This window comes from Drosophila arizonae, chromosome 3 (assembly GCF_054131065.1).
Source record: "Drosophila arizonae isolate 15081-1271.41 chromosome 3, UAZ_ARI_1.0, whole genome shotgun sequence".
NCBI classification, from domain to species: domain Eukaryota; kingdom Metazoa; phylum Arthropoda; class Insecta; order Diptera; family Drosophilidae; genus Drosophila; species Drosophila arizonae.
Window position 1 is genome coordinate 18,497,521 of NC_142923.1, and position 18,148 is coordinate 18,515,668.

At 37.0% G+C, this 18,148-nt stretch overlaps 1 protein-coding gene across 1 annotated transcript in view; it reads left to right on the forward strand.

The window, feature by feature from the left end:
- Nucleotides 1-18,148, forward strand: part of side-II (sidestep II transmembrane protein) — an 88,922-nt gene that overhangs the window by 12,293 nt on the left and 58,481 nt on the right. The window contains exon 2 of the mRNA XM_089465875.1: nucleotides 150-770. Coding sequence (XP_089322001.1) covers nucleotides 530-770 — 241 coding nt within the window. The 5' untranslated portion in view covers nucleotides 150-529. The remainder of the gene's footprint in view (nucleotides 1-149; nucleotides 771-18,148) is intronic.

Sequence of the window (18,148 nt, forward strand, 5' to 3'; positions counted from 1 at the left end):
TTCACAACTTTTTAACTAGCTGCAAGACCCCTGACCCGCCTTAGAACGCTTCTACTCTGCCCCGGCAAAACTTTTCAGCGTACTCAATTGATGGCATTTCAATTTTTTTTTTTCATATTCTTCTTCTTCTTTTCTCTATTCTCTTATAGCTGCTGGCAGCGCGGCGCGAGTCGAAATGTGCTACCACTAGGCACAGGAGCTGTAGTTGTTGCAGCAGGTGGAAGTCAAAAGAGAAAGAGAGTGTGAGAGAGAGGGAGAGCAACATAAACTGGCAAGCAGACGGGCCAAAACTGCAGCTGTGGCTGGCAAAATCTGCAAACCAAATCCAACTTAAGTCACATCAAATTAAAATCAACAAGCGTTCCACATAGCAAAAAAAAAAAAAAAAAAAAAAAAAAAAAATAAGGAAGGAAAAAACAAGCCAAGAACAAGAAAAGCTAACTGCAGCTTTTGGCCAAAGGAAATTACACACACACAGAAAAAAAACGGAGGCAGCGAAGAAAGTGCAGAAAGAAAATAGGAGCAGCGCATGAAAATGAAGTGCAATAAAAGTCAAATGGCCACGTTAACAATGTGGAAAATTTTTATGGCTCTGCTGGCTGTGGCTACGGCGTTCGTAATGCCGCTCACATTAGCGCACCAGCACTCGATGCTCGGTGGCGGCGGCGGCGGAGGATCTGCAGGAGGCGGCTCGGCCGCTGGCCACGGCGCTGGCATGGGCATGGGCATGACCATGGGCATGGGCTCTGGACTTGGGAAGGAAGCACACGGTAAGTCTCAGCTCGGCGCTCTCTTATGCTCGTTGTTATTGTTCTTGATTATTTTAAATGGGTCGCCAATAAATAAATTTAAATATTTAACCAACTCACTCAGTATGCGGGAGCATTGCCAAAAATAAAAAATAAAAATAAAATGAAATGAATAACATAGAAAATAGAACTTTAACACCTCGTTGCCAAAAGCTCGCAAATGGCGCCATTTGAGAGAACTGAGAACTGAAAACTGAAAACTGAGAAGTTGCAACTGGCAAGCGTTGCACGTGGCAGCTGCTCTGGCACGTGTCCGGGCATTTATGATTTCATTTTGTTTTTGCTCTTTGCCAGCTCCTGCTGCTGCAGTTGCTGTTATCCTGGCCCTTTGCAAGCGCGACGGTGCGATAAAAGGCGCCAGTCGCCCGTCTAAACTCTCCATTAGCAGAAGACATACGCTTATGGAATTTTTAAAATCAAGTACATGACATTGCCGGGGCAAAATAGTCAGATGAGTTGAATATGAGTATGCGCTCATATGAGTATATTCATATTCATGTGCAATCGATTTTGTATGAATAGTTCACAATTTAATTTAATTTAATTTAGCTATAAGAATTTGTCAGGAATTGAGTTAGGTTTCTTTTATTTAGTTATTACATTTTTTTAAATATTGATTTAATATTCCTATTTATATATTATTATTATTTAAAACAAAAATATATAGATCCAACAGATCAAAATTATTTATTATATTATTTTTTTAGAATATTTATTTATATATTTATTATTACATAAAGAAAAATTTATAGATTTAACAGAACGTATTCGTAATATAAATTCACTTGAAATATGATCTTCGATTTATTTTATATCATACTAAAATCGCAGCCACTTGTCCCTAATATTTCCATCTTAAGTAGTAGGTTGAGCACTTGTTTGGTTTGTTCAAAATTACCCATAGTAAAAAGGGATATGACAAAAATCTATGGATTGTTTGTTACAGATATTAGAAAAAGGAGCTAAATAAGATGAATATTAAGAACGAATAAGAAAATTAACGATTCAGAAATTGATTTTGTATGGAAATTGTCTATAATTGATTTATTGATTTTTTTTTTTTTTTCATTGTTTTAACAATGAACAATATATATTCCAATATTTAAAAATATGAAATTCTTGGCCTTATTTCTATGCTGTTAGCATATCCAGCCTAACCTATTAAACATATACTTACTTCATTAATTACTTTTGACTCCAAAGAGATTCACAGGCAATCTATGCTGCTTTTTAAATAACAAATAATAATTAATAATAGAAATTATAAATATGAAATGACTTGAAATATGGATAGTAAGCGCTATGCTTCATCCATAAAAGATTAGTGCTGCTGTAATATTTGATTCACATATATTAATACAACTCTGCAATTTAGTGATGCTTAATCGAGTTAAAATCTATTCGAATTTACTGCCCAAATTATTTTCTATTCCCCTGCATATTTCGCATTTCACTGTTATTCCCCTCAACTCTCATTCGATTATCCAATTATATTCATGAGCATTCACCTAATGCACATTTGTAGTTTATTTATTATTGCGCATCGATCGCATTGAAATGATGTCTATTAAATTTGATGTCCCAGCTGTAAGTGCAGCTCAGTTTATGTGCTGTCATTGTCTTGTTTTAGTATTTTCTTGGGCGCTGCTGCTGCTGCTGCTGCTGCTGCTACCCGTTTCCGTTAAATATGAGTAATGCATACTCATACACAAGATGCCAGCGTAATCGCAATAAAAGTAAAATTTACCATTTGCTTGTTGCTTGTTGCTCGACGCGGCGCTCGTCGCCTGGGCCCCTCAACCCCTTGGCTGTTGTTCTTGTTTGTATTGTATAATAATAACATAAAATAATTTATGGTACATGAAAGTCACAAAAATGCGAGCCCAGCTTTTTGGCCCATACTCCATATGCCATTGGAGTTGCTGTTGCTATTGCTGATGTTGCTGATGTTGCTGTTGTTGCTGTTGCTGCTGCTGTTGCTGCTGCCAGTGGCAGCAGTTGGCAACTCATTTCGGGCGGCTCTTTACAATTTTGTAGCATGTTTTTTGGTAGCTTTCTATATACACACACACACACACACACACACATACATATACAGACTCCTATTTTCATACAATAAGTCGCAATTTCTATGCCTGGCATCGCATAGAAAAGACCTTAAAAATGGAAAACAAGTTGCTACGCTGCAATCGGGTATGCACAGCTCTGCCATGCGCTGTTGAAATGGAAATGAAGTTGTTATTGAGAGACGACTTGCTTACGATATGCATAGCTGTGCCTCTTGAACTGCAAGACCGAGAAATTTAGTTGAGCTAATACATAGAGCTTAATACATAGACTGCATTGTAGGTAGACTGACGATGCTTGAATCACAATTGCTGAACTGTAGTTAAATTAAAATCGAACTTGCAATGAGAGCAATTACAGCTTCAGTGACTCTAAGACTGTAAGCCACAGAGCTTTTGAAAGGTAATTTAGTGTTATGTACATTTCTCAATCACATGAACTTGATACGAATATTATTAAACCTGAATAATAATATACAAATACAGTAGAGTCCGGTTATAACGACGCTGAAGGGTCGGTATACCCGGCAGGCACTTTAACCATATAAGTTTGCTCATATAACTTTGGCTGGGGACCAGAATTTACAGAATTTACGCTATACAGCGGAGTCTGCTTATATGTAATAATTGGGTTTCACCAGCCTCTCTAACTTAAGCTAATCTTGTAAGCCATCAAACTCGTAATAATTTCTAATTAACATTTGGAATTGCAATGAATATAAATTAGAAATTCCAATTAACAATTAATCAAAAATTTTGCAGTTTTTCTGCATATCTATCAACAGATTCTATCCCTAGCAAACTGAGACTAGTTCGACTTCTAATTTATTTTAGCTTTGCTGAATTTGGCTAGCTTTCACTAGCTGAGAGTTCTATCGCCTTTGCGAAGAGAGTAAAATCGAATGCTGCTAGCATCTCTATAGACTGTCATGCAGCTTACTCAAGAAAATATCCCCAGCTCAATTAAAAAAATACTTATTTATCGATAAGCAATTTCTGTCGGCCACGAATATGCCCCACCATATATAGAGAGCGAGAGTGAGAGGAAGAGAGCGAGAGCTTCCACAATGTAGGGAGAAAAACTTTCATTCAGTATGAACATTTTTGGGCAACAAGCGCTGCGCTTTTCTAAGCGTCTGCAGCGATGCGTCGTCCTTTTGTAATGCGAACTGTGCTGCGCGTTCGCCATCCTTGTCTCCTTGGCTTCAAGGCGTTTTCGCATTTTTGGCTCTTTTGTTTTAAGATGGTAAGGGGGCGGAGGGGCGGCGTCGGGCTTTTGCGCTATGAATCCTTTTGAATTCGAGAGGCACGCGCTGCATTTGATGTTGGCGAAATTTGCCGCTCGACGTGAAATTCACAAATTCTGTGCGCACAAAGACGCGCAAAATGCAGCAGACAAAAAGACGAAGGACCTAACCAGGCAGCCAGTGTCCTTTGTGCCCGAGCACGTAAATTGTGCAGATAAGCGACGTAATTTGCTTTTTGTCCCGTCTCGCCAACTATAACCAAAAATGAATCACTGACAACTGGGTATGCCCGTTGCCCAGGATACTTCGCTGGCCAAATCCTGTTGGCCAACTTTGTAGACTAATTGGCACTTGGTAAAGGGTATTTGCAGTCGTTAATTGAGCCGAGGCATTAAAGTCACAGCAAGCCGCAAATTTATAGCGCTATCAAATTACAGAAACACCTTAACCGAAGGACTCTTTTAAATGTCCTGCAGATGTTTTCCGCTTCAGCTCGTTTTAAAATTTCCCAAGACGGGCCAAAAGGGAAAACTTTTAACCTGCCGCACAGGCTGTCCGTGTGCCATCTCTCTCTGTGTGTGTGTGTGTGTGTGTGTGTGTGTGTGTGTGTGTTTGTGTGTGAAATCTGTAGCTTCACTCTTAATTAATTAAAGCCGCAGGTGGGCAACATGAAACACCTGCCAACCGCTTGTCAATTCATCTCAGCGGTAATTAAAAATTCAATGAAAATTCGTCACCAGCCTCCAACTGACGTCAACTTATTTTATTAGCTATTCCGACAGGCTTTTGTGAGGGCCAGAGATTTTCCCAAAGATTTATAGTTTCAGCCCGTCAGCTGTCAAGGGAGCCAAAGAACAGGCGAAGGCAAAGAACTTTACGTATTTCGATAGAAATTCTTAAAGTCTCGTAATGCTTTGTGATTTTAGCTTCAACAAATTAATTCCACTTACTGGAGTTGTATAATGAGCAGCAGGGGTTATAGATAGAGATAGATTTATATCTGTATCTTAGCTTGAAAGGTTACTGTATTATGTACTATATAAATCTTGATATCATATCAGGTTTCATTACCATCTATTGTAAGTGCAGGGTTTTTCAGCTTTATTAACTAACTCTACGTCTAGTAAGTTACTCTCTCTCTCTCTTTCTCTTTCTCTCTCTCCATTGTTTGCTTGTTAATCTGAAATGCAATTAGCTAGTGCCCAAATAAGTTGTTGATGTAGCTCTTGTTTGTTTTATGTGCCAAAAGAATACACCCAAAATCCACTCACGATGCGGGCTAGCACAATGGCTACGCTTGCTCCCGCAGGAATGCAACTGTGCAAATGGTTGGAAAAAAAATGAAGGTAAACCTGAGCGCAAATAACAAACACGTGCTCATTTTTGATGACAGCTCTTTTTTATTTTCTTGCTTGTTTATGGTTGAGGTTTCCTTTTAGTAGCTTGGTGCTGCAGATACCCTGTAAAGATGCTAAATGGTAGACATTTGAATTATATAAAAATGAAATGCCCTTTGTAAAGCATATTACGAATAAATTTGCTTAATTGGGGCAAATTAATGAATGTTTTATTTTAATTGCTTTAATATTACTAGCAAATATGTAAATTATTCTCAGCTTATGAATTATACAAATATACATTTAATTATTATGTGTATATAGTGTTGTTATTTTAATACTTAAAATCTAGTTTTTTCATTGATTACATATGAAATATTTTCATAATTAAAATATTATACAGCGAAAAGTCGTAAAAAAATAAATAAATAAAAAAAATATAAAATAATAAAATAAAATTAATAAATAAATAAATCCGAAAAGCTTTATAAAAATTAAAAAAAATTAATAATACAATAAAATAATAAAAAAAAAATATAATGAATAACTAAATAAAACATAAAATAAACAATTAACAAATTATTGAAATAATAAAATTTACAAAAATTAAAAATAATTAAATGAATAGAAACAATTAGAGTTTGTTTTTTTCTGGACTTAAATCTGGTTCATAATATCTAAAGTTGTTTTACAAATTATTTTTCTTGCGCACAAATATAGTTAGCAGCTTGTAGAGCATCAGCCATTCAAGCATGCACTGTTCACCTATTTTTAACACATTTTTTTTCACTTGTTTTATATTTTGCGCTTGCCACAAAGTTTGTGCGGGCAACTGCGACGACTTGGCCCCGAGGCGGCTGCACTCAACATGTTGACAAGTTTTTCGGTTTGTGCGGACAAACTTAGCAAATGGCCAACTGTCAGTTGGTCACTCACTCACACAGTTAGTCAGTGAGTCAGTTCGTCACTCCGTCACTCCGCCAGTCCGTTAGTCAGCCAGACAGTCACTTGACTTAGTCGCTGTTTACTGTTGCACGTTGCATAGTTTTAGGCGCATGCTTAGCTGCAATGCCTTACGTTTCTTGTTCGCTTGCTGCAGATTTATTATGGCCTGACTATTTCTACCCTCTCCCTCTCTTCCTCTCTCTGTTGCTCTCCTGCTGTTGCTGTTATTGTGGACTTTCGCCTGGTGTGATAAAATGCTTGACACTTTTCTAAACGGCCAAAGTTTTTGGCTGGCTAGAGATTGTCGTTTGCTGGCAGCAGCAGAACTCTGCCGGGCTGTAACCCTCTTCGCACTCGTTCGTAACTCTGCAGCTACTTTTTAATGCGTTATAATGCTTGTCTCCCACTGCCAGCGCATCTGGGCACGCCCACGCCCCCGCCCACGTCGTTGAGCGTTCAGCGTCTTCTGTCTTTGCTGTTTGTTGACATTGTCTGGCTTACAGAGCGCATAAAGTGGAAATGATTTACGCAGTTGCCCACTTGCATGCATGTGTGTGTGTGTGTGTTGGTGTATAGGTGTGCATGTGTGTGTGTGTTTGGTCCAAAGTGCCAGGCATAATAAATAGCCCAGCTTTTGGCCTGGCACTTTTGTCAAATAGCTCGCAACGTTCCAAAAAAACATGTGCAAAGTGTTTTGCTAAAAGTTACCTCTGTGTGTGTGTGTGTGTGTGTGTGTGTGCTGCTGTTGATGCTGCTGCTGAGCTTAGGGCCAACAGGGAGTCGAGCACAATTTCCAGCTAAACAACGTTAGCCAGGTAACTCCTTAACCAGTTGGCCAACAACTTTTCAATCAACTTGCCTTTTGCTGCTGTTTAGCGCCTTTGCCAGCTCAAGACTTTGTCAGCCAAACAATTTATTGCGCCACTTCATGCAGTGGTCAGGCATTGGCAAGTGGATTTTGGCAAATCATGCGGCAGCTTTTAATATCAAGAAAATTAATGTTAAATGTTTTATGATTGATATTTCGGATAACTATTTGTAGTTGAGAGAGCTCTCATTTAGCTAAATTAGGAAGATGGTTAAGGAAAGAATGGAAGGGAAAGAAGCTGCCATAATTGCTTTATAAGGAGTATCCGACTGGAAGATATTCTGAGCCCTGGATCGAGCTGTTGTGGCAAACATTTTTTAACTCTACTCTATATACATATCGATAGTGTTTTCTAACGAATTATAATGAGATTTCGTGCATGAATAGTTCATTATTAACCTTCGTTCTATCGTAGCCTATCACCCAGCTTAATGAGTTTGTACTATATTTTAGGCGCTGTCTAATGATAATTTGTGTGCTTACTTTGAATAGGTAAAGATATCGAGTGTGGAGAATTCTTCAAGATTTTCAGATAACTGACTAATTATGGATTAAAGTTCGGACAAATGGAAATGCGGACAAGCACTTAGGCAGATTGATTGTCGACCCTGATCTAGAGTAAATATATAATTTATAGGGCTCCCGCACGTGCGTCTTCTTCTGCCCTCAACATATAGCTTAATAAGAGATTAACTTGAAGGTAATTCCTAGGGTAGGACGAATGGAAATACGAACAAACACTTACGCGGATTGGGCTAAATAATGCTGTCTGTCGACCCTGATCAAGAGTAAATAAATAATTTATAGAGCTGCCCCACGTGCCACTTTTGCTTCTTTAACAAACTCATTAAGTCACCTATACAATGGGTAAGAAATAAAGTAATTACCGTAACTTCTTAGCCAAAGGGGTTCAGTCTAATTGATGGTTAAGCCGTTGAATGAAATTACTTCCTTGTGCACATATGTATATATTTATAGATATTTTGAAATTAAAATTAATTAATTTGGAATAGATTGCCTTCTACTCAATTAAGTGTGTTTCTACGTGGTTTTTGTATTTTTAAATATACAAATTAATGAAGATATTGAGTATTGGATACTTTAACCGATTATTATATGTTACTCTTTAGGTTTGTATTTGACCTAGAATAGGTTATTAGGATTGCTCTTTGCATGGAGACTGAACCACACATTATTTGCTTATTTATAGGCAGCAATTTAAAAATAGACCACGCCCCGCAATTTCATTATAATTGGCTCTGGCCATCAGCGTCTTAGCCCGAATGAAATAGCAATTGAAGTAACAGGAAATGTTGCGGGTCAAATGGTCAACCCTTTTGTTGATTATTCGTGCCTGTGCTCTATTTTTTTCTTACTCTTTTTTTATTTTAATTAATATTTATGGCTGACAGCGCGAGCAAATGTCAGCCGGAGTGAGCACTATATATATATTTTATATATACAAATACACACACATATATAATAGCAGCGAGTCAATGGACTTGGCAGCCAGTTCGAGGAACGTGTATGCCCGTTAGCCGTGTCGTGCGGCCGAGTGATTATGTAATAATTAACTGTACATTAACTATTTGTAACCATGAAATTCCACAAGCACACACAAAGCCAGCTAACGTGGCCAAAACAGAAAAAAAGGATAAAATAAATAACATAACATAACAAAACAGAGAGTAAAATATTTGTGTTCTGCTGGCTGACACGAAAGCAGAAAAGTAAACAAAAGTTTTGTTAGATTTTAATGCAAAAAAAAAGGCAAGTAGAGAGCACAAAATACACTAACGCGTTATTAAACATGAAAAATCGCCAGAATTTAAGCAACAAAAAATTTAATATATATTTCATTTAATTTGTATAAATATTCTATATAATAAATATTCTATTTATTTATTTTTTATTTATAAAATTTAGTCTACTTTAGATTTCTGCAATATATATATTTATATTTAATCTGCTTCAGATTTCTGACATATATATTTAACCTAACATTTTTAAACATTTATTTGATTTCATATATATTTAATTAATTATATTTAATATGCATTAGATTTTTGCCACTGTCCATATCCTCTATGGAGAGTGTATTTTAATGTTTCTAATTAAATATTAATGCCCAATTTCGAGCGTAATTTTTACGTTGAATTTAACACTCAGCGCTAAAGAACAGCCCCCATTGCGTATACGTAATGAGCATGGAAGAGTGTTTGTATGCGTGGCAACTATGATAATAAATCTTATTTATGTGTTTTTGTGCGATTTTTACGAGTTGATATTTAATACAGAAATATTTTCGAGCGCGCTGTTTTTTTTTCTTTTCTTTTCGCCAAATAGTTTAAATAAATGGCCATCCGCAAAAATGAAAATAATGCTATAAAATTCAAATTCGAGCGGAAGCGGAAATGGCAAATGCGCTGGTCACGCTTCACACTCACAGTGCGTGGGGTGGGGCAGGGGGAGTGCAAGAGGTAGAGGCGAGTAGGAAAACAGCTCTCTAATCTAATTTAAGCTGCCATTAGTGTTTAACACTCAGCCAGGCCCACAATTTCGGGGCACTCGTGCTTCTGCTTCTCCTGCTCAAAAACTTCATCAATCAAAGGCTACGCAACGCGCAGTTTGCATGCTTTCGAGCAGCTGCCCAAATATATGTACATATATATGTATATATATATATGTATATATATATAAATATATATATATAAATTGGGCGGGAGCTGTTGGGGGCGGTTGGCTCTATGTGCGTGCCATCAAAACGCGTTCGCTGCGCAATTTAAGTTGAGAACTTGTACAAAACACGCGCCACGCCACGCCCCGCTGCCCCTGGCTCTATGCATAGATTCTAAGCGAAGCAAGTGCCCCGAAAGTAGGCTATGAATTGCCGAAGGCATCAGCATTTGCGGCATATGTTGAACGCGTCCCTGGCACGAGCTCATTGCGCTTTCCAGCTTTGATGAGTTGCACCAAGAGATCCATCATGTACGGTAGACTGTATGCAATTTGAATATCAACATGGAATCTTGTTTGTTTTTATTTTGTCTACTCGTTTGTCAATTGGAAACAATATATGCGATAGATGATGTCTATTCATGCCTATTCCAATGACTAAGTGATTGCAATGGAGTAAAATTCGGCTATAACGACTGCTTATAGAGTTCGTATGGTTATTGCGACGAAAATCCTAGTCCTCAGATAAACCTAAATGAGTTTTATATGGTTATAGAGTCTTCCGGATATAACGACGGTCCCTTGAGCATAGTTATAGCCGGCTTCTACTGCATAAGATTCAATTATGAGACTGCCACCATTTGTGGGAGTAACAGATCGCTAAAACCAGAAACTAGAAACTATAGGAAATGAGTTGCTGCGCGGAGCTCTACAGAATCGCTATGAAATTAATATAATATATAATAATAATAATAATTAATAAAATATAATATATGAATAATGAAAGCATTAAGTATTTAGAATTATTCTATAGGGCTAAGTATTATACAATATATCGGAACTATAGTATTATTCATATAGAATCTATATGTATCGTATAATATCTTGAGCGCTTTTCCGTAAGAATCTTGACACTTAGAGTCCTTCTGTTTCAACTGCTCTTAAAATATTCATTGAAGTCCTAATATTTCCATTATTTAATCAACCTGAACGAGCATATTGCATTCGACTATCCCCAATTTAAACGTTTTGGCTTGTTTTATCAATCAATTTGCGACAATTGCATGCAATTTGATAAGCTGCTTAATGGAATTACGCACATAAAGAACAAATTTTCCTTTGTTCAATGCAGTTGAGCGTAATTGCAACACTATGAGAATCGCCGAGAAGTGCTCGGTAAGTGTCTAGCAACCATTATGTGTGTGTGTGTGTGTGTGTGTGGAGACACTGGGGGATTAAGTTGAAGGATTTCGTTTTTATCTACTGCGGCACTTTCTTATCGATTGCCTGCGAATCGCATTTCATGTTTACAACAAACATTTTGCAGCCTTTTGTCGTGAGACGCGCCCAAGTTGCTGCTGTTCGCTTGGGCGGCTCGATTTCTTATTGTAATACTTTGAAGTAATTGATTTTTAAACTTGACACCTGGCGCTAAGCGGCTTAGTGATGGAAAATGCGCGACCCTCGAGACCTGGGAGGTGCCAATGCCTTGCCACCCAAAGTTCTCGTTCTTCATTGTTCGAATTGAGGCCTTTGTTAAGGCTGGCGCACGCCACGTCCCAATGCCTTTTGGCCGAGCTCTTTGTGTGTGTTTGTGTGCCACGTGTTTTATGTTGCTGTTGTTGATTTTGTTGTTGTTTGTTGTTGTTGTTTTTTTTTTTTTAGTAGACAAACAATAGCAAGGATCTGCTTTTGGAATTTGTAGTTGGACGTAATGTGATATGGCTCATTAGGGAATTCACTGGAGTGGGGTGTCAGGTGATTTGTATATGTATTATTACATTAGAGCCCTGTACGTATTTGATTACGCAAACTAAAGTCGGGGGCCATCTAAATGGCCATTTTACAGGCTGAGCCGCAATTAGATTTAAGTGCGTTTCTCAGCACTGGCTGCTGAGTGCTGCCAGCGGGCTGCAGACCCTAGACTGCTGGCAAATATGAACAGCAAAATGCTTTTAATTTATTGCGACACTAATATACATTAATGTCTTTGGCCAACTTCAAAGGCGCTGCTGCTGCTGCTGCTGTTGCTGTTGCTGTGGCCAGGTCAAATCGGCAGAGACCCCCAGACAGAGTCGGCCAGACAATTAAAAGTCCATGGCCCAGAGAAATGTTAATGACATTTCACACCATGACCGACCCACTCGACACTCGACACTGGCGGTGAACAACTCCAAAATGGAGCTGCCACTAAAAACCAGCGAAAGGCAAGGCGGTGTCGGCCTTGTTGGGTGGGAGTGTCTTTGGCCCGTGCCGCAAGTCGCGGCAGTCTGCACAAATTTGAAACTAGCGTAATTTGCATATTTTAAGTTGACTTTTATTGCATTAAAAATGGCAGTGGCTTTGCCGTTTTGGCCGCAGCTGTAAAACTGCCATTGCCAGCCACAGCTCTAGCCCCTAACTCGACGGCGAAAAAAAGGAAAGAAATGAAGGCTAAGGCGTTGCCAAATGCCGCACGAACTGTGGTTGACAGCTACCAAAACAAGTTGACAAAGATTTCAGCGAAAATGCTGTGAGAGAGTGAGAAAAAACTCTGATTAAGTAAGAGCTAGAATTGAATTTTATATGATGAAGGATTTATGCATAATTCATTTTTTTTAAATTATTATTTATATCTCAATATAATGTCTATTAGAGCAGAAGAAGAATATTTGAATTTTATATGAGGAATAATAAATAAATGAATATGTATTTCTTTATATATCTCAATATAATTTCTGAAGAGGAATACTTGCTGAAGGGTTTATGTACAATCAATATATTTTATTTGATTGATTTTTTAATATATGAAGCAATTATATAAAGGAAGACATTTTTTTCCATTATTCAATATCCATCAAAAGAGTTTAGAAATAATGAGATTATTAAAATATTATATTAAATGTGTAGTTTATGTGTTTTATATATCAAAATAATAAAACAGATTTTAATATGATGATCAGATATGAAGGGAGATGTATTTTTTATAATATGCATATATTTATATATATGTTTTATATATCCCAATAAGGTATCTATCAAAACTGTTTAGATATAGAATATATGCTATAAAGGAAATATTTTTTTATGATTTATAAAAATGTATAATTTATTTTCTATTTTATATGGAGACTATATTGTTATCCAAGGAGATTATAATCATATCTGAATTCCGAAAGAAATTCTCATCAGATATGGAAAAAGTAATATAATTTCTATTAGATGAGTTCAGTTATGAAGGTATAACATAATATAACATATAGCTTATATGTATGTATAGCTTTTATTTTTAAATTCTCTCAGTCAAAAGCTCACATACAAAGATATAAATATAAATAAGTCAGTATGATATATTATTCGTAATATATATATTTATATATATATATTTATATATATAGCTCATTTTTCCTATATCTGTTATTCCAATCTCTATCAAAATAGGTCAGTCAAGCATATCGAGTTTGCATGCTTCATTTGGTTTCTTCAATTTTTCCAGCCCTTTTATTAATCCGAAGCTCCGTTTCATATTATGAATTCCTCGCTTAATTGCCAAAGAAATATCTCGTAAATAATTCACAAATTGCCGCAAGTTAAAACGTAATTTATTTGTTGATTTTCGTACCACTGTGCATTGCTTAGGCGACGGCTGTCTGGTGGCTCGGGTGGCTGTTTGCTTTGGCCGCATGTAAAACTAGTGGAAGACAGATTACAAAAATACAATTAAAATGTTTTAGTGAAAATTAACTGCAGTTTAAATAAAATGCTACGTTTGGCATAGTGGAACCCTCTAAAGTGAGCTGGCGACGACGACGTTGCTTGTTTTCTTTTCAGTTGGTTTTAGTGGTTTAGGGTTTAGCGTTAAGTATACGCACTGTGTGCGCTTGCCAGTCTGAGGTGGGGCTAACTGCAGTCGAAGCTGTTTGCTTAAGGTGTGGCTTGATGTGGATTTTGCAATTTGTTAGACTTCTTCTGCTTCTTCCTCTGCGTCTGCTTGGACGCTGTCGCCAACATCATCATCATCACCATCATCATTATCATTATAAAGAGCAGCTGCTTGTCTACTTTGTGGCTGTTGTAGTTGTTGTTGTTGATTGTTGGCTGTGGTTGGCCTAGAAACTTAATTGAAAAAGATACACACACACACACACATAGACACTCTCACACACACTCACACGTTTGGTTTTGAAAAAGGTTTAATTTAAATAAACTACGAGCGCATCGTCTGACTATATTACCCAGCTAAATGGTTTCGCTTCGAGCAGTTTGGCCTCGGCTCAGGTGCTGCCAGTTGCTGCTTCGGCTTAGACTCTTAGATCTTTTACCTTGGTCATTTACCGCTGTCGCCGCTGCTGCTGCTGACGCCTCTTTACCTCTAACTGTTATGTTGTCTTTGTCTCTGTCATGAGTCGACTCATGTCGCCTTAAGGCTCTTCTGCTCAACTAAACCGAACGGCTCAGAGCGTGTACATGACATTGAGCTGAAAAAACAGTTTAGTTATGTAGACGTATATTATATAATTAAAGGAAATGTAAGCAAAACAACAAATTGGGCATATACATACATAAATATATGTATATACATGAACATGTTTCTAATATTTTTCTGTTTAATTTAAAGAATTCTTTATATTAGTATTTATATATATATAAAAAAAAAAAAAAAAAGGAGGAAGCTATTTATATTTTTTTAGTGGTTTAGATTAACGAAATCTTAGTCAAGTTGAATAATTGTCGAAGAATTTTTAAACTTCAGAATTGTTATTAAATTTAAAAATAAAAAGACATTAGTTTAAGATAGACAAATATGCTTCAGGATGAGCTCTAGAGCTAATAAACCTTTTTTTTTTTTTAAATTTACCTCATTTAATTATATGCCTTCCTCTAGCTTTGACAATTACTCTTACAATATCTTATACTACTACTTAATTGATGGGGTATACTCAGAAGGCGTCTATCTACATATCTTTTGACAATTACTGACATAATCTCTCTACACATTGAAATTAAAGAGGGTTTATATAGAGGATGTATATAAAAACATTAAGAACTGTGCTGTGCCTTATCACAAATACACCCCTTTTATTTTCATCACATACGGAGTATATTATTTAGCTTATACTCGTAGGTCTTCAAGGTCATTAGGAAAAATGACTGGAGAGTGTTATTATATACAGATCTTTACAAAGTGTTATAGAACAGTATGTATTCATATGTTTTTTTTCTCTTTCTCTCTTTTCTTTTACCCGCATTTTTTAAAGTCGACTTTGTCTATGTTTACTACTTGCCATATACAAGGACTCTTACTATTTTCAACTGCGTATATTAATTTGCTTTGCTTAATCATGACGTTTCTCTAGTTTGTGCTCTAGTTTTATTTTCTTTTTTTGTTTTTTTTTTTTTGTTTTGTTTTTTGCCTTTAGCTGAAATTAAATTTACAATTTCAGACGTGGTCCTTTTCGGCAGTTAATGAAGGGCAGATCGTTAGATATGCAGCCCTAGTAAATTGGGTGAAAAAGGAAAACTTGTTGCCCAGCTGCTGGAATGATACAAAAATAATGTGAAAGCTCTCCCAATTACGTTGGGGTCACTGGGTGAAAGTGAACTCTTTGATCTATTGTGGCTGTTGCCCACGCACACACTCATACACCCACATACCCAGACACACATATATAGGCCACACCAACACATACACTAAATTATAGAAATGCCACTGCCCTCGGCTGCCCAATTGGGCAAGCTCTACTAAAAATAGTCCATGAGCATGGCCCGAATGCGTTGTCTACTTAGCCGGGCAGCCATAAAAACAAATGCGACTGATGAAACTTTAAAGCTGCAAGGCAAAAGCCAGCATTAAGTTTATATAAATTTTTAATAAAGTTTTGCAGCTAGAATACTGTTATATTTCGGACAGACTGCGGGCAGGAGATGGCGTCAATGATGACGCCTCACCAGCAGCAGAAGCAGCAGCATCAGATAAAATATGACATTTATAGCGCCCGAATACGTAAAAGTTGAACGCACCCGTTGAGCAACAGCCAAAGGAGCAAAGCAGCCACAGGAGCAGCCACAGGAGCAATAGCAGCACTTTGAATTTTATGTAGCTTATATAAGGGACTGGGTAAGGATAACTTGGCTCAGCGGGTGCGAACACAACTGGCGGCGATTTTCATTGCGGTTTCTATTGAGGGAAGAGGCGTGGCGAAAGGGCGAAGGGGCGAGTATTTGGTGTACATTAAATTGGCAGCTGGTGCCTGCTGCTGATTTTAGAGTCTGCACTTTATGCAAGTCTCTTGCACTCAGTCAGCGAGAAAGTACGTGTAATAATATTAGAAATGATCTAGTGTATGGGAGTTGCTCTACAATATATATGTATGTAATATGTATAAGGAAGTGAATCAGAGCAGAGCTTTGCTATATCTAAATGAAGTCTTCCTCTCGCTCGACTCTATACAAGAGTCATCTTTATATTCATATACAATATTTTATTAAAATAACACAAAATGTTTGCCTTGCCAAAAACTGTTGTTGAAGCTCATGTTCATAGTTTAGGCGAAGTTCACATTGCTATGTATAAGTTTTCAGCATGAATATCATGAATATCAAGGACAACTCGATTCTATCCCAACACAAATCGTTGGCTGAACATTTAGCAAAGTTTTATTAAATTTTTGCCGCCTTGTTGCCATAAAGCACTTGGCAAATGTAAATTACGCATGAGCAAACAGCACAAAAGCTGGAATAATATTTGAAGCAAACACACACACGCACACACGCACATAGGCATGCGCACACACATACATATAGATGTACGTACATACAAAGGACATTTATGGCAACACCTTCTAATCAAGCAAAGAGCTTAAAATAAAGTAAAGTAAAGCAAAGAATGAAATAAAAGATATTATGAAATTTCAAACACACCCTACGCTGAGAGATGGCACACAAGAGCTGAGTGTGAGCGGGTGTGTGTGTGTGTGTGTGAGTGTGCACAAATATATACATGTTCGCTAGACAAGGAAGACAGTCGGTCGGTCTTTTGGGGGAGAGAAGCTCTGAGAGGAAAAAAATATTACACACATAACTGTCAACCGGGCGAGTAGGGGTGGTTCTGTCTAACAGCCCCCAAGCACAGCCCCGCCCACTTTTGTGCGTGTTTGTTAATGAAATGTTTGCCTTTCGCATTTAGTTACGCTACGTTAGACACTTTTGCTTATTAGTATAAAGCGCAACTTAAACGTTGAAAGCAAAGCGAAAGACAAAGAAAGGAACAGACAGTGAGAGAGAGAGAGAGAGTGAGACAGGCAGCGCCTAGACCAGCCAAGATAAGGCCAACAACAACAACAAAAGTGTCCTTGTCTTATTATTAGAAGACAAGTCAAAGAATTGTCGCTGTGCAGTCGTAGTCGCATTTACCTCATCTACAATTTCAGGCGCTGTCAGCATACAGCACACAGCCATTGTCAGGGTTCAAGGTTACAAAAGTCGTGCGCATGTGTGTGGGTGTGTGTGTGTGTGTGACATAGACGACTACCTACGACTGCGCTGGCAAGTTTTTTGGGCAATTAAAAAATTAAATTGTGCATATGTCACGTAGGAATTGGGCATCCTTTCAGACGGGCTAAATTGCGATGGCAATGGCAACGGGCGACGGGCGACGGCAAGGGCAATGCCGTCGACTTCTTGCCATTTTAGGTTTAATTGGATTTTGAGCGCTGCGCTGCGAGACGAGCTCTAACAACAATAATGCTTAATTAAACGCACACACACATAGCTAAATAGTTGTAAAATCTTGTAAAAGTTTCATAGAGCATTTCATGTGCCCAATTTGAGCTTTGGGCTTATATAATTGAAATGCGTTTTAAAGGAATTTTAAGCAACAAATTAATTATATTCTAACGGTATAGGTTTATATTTAAATTTATTATTTTTGTTTTATGAAATCGGCATTTTGTACATATAAGCCCAAATCATTTTTTAAAACTAAAATAATTTTTTTAAACTTTTATAAAATGTACAAATCTATTAAAATTGGAAAAATAATATATAATATAAAGTAAAATATCAAAAGAATTTTATTATTGTTTAAAAAGATTTCTTATATTATATATATATATTTTATTTATTCCTTTTTTTACATTTTTTTTTTTTTGTAAGGCTTTTAATATTTTATTAAATTTAAAAATAAACCTAAATTAGAAACCTGAAATTTAAATAAAGCTAA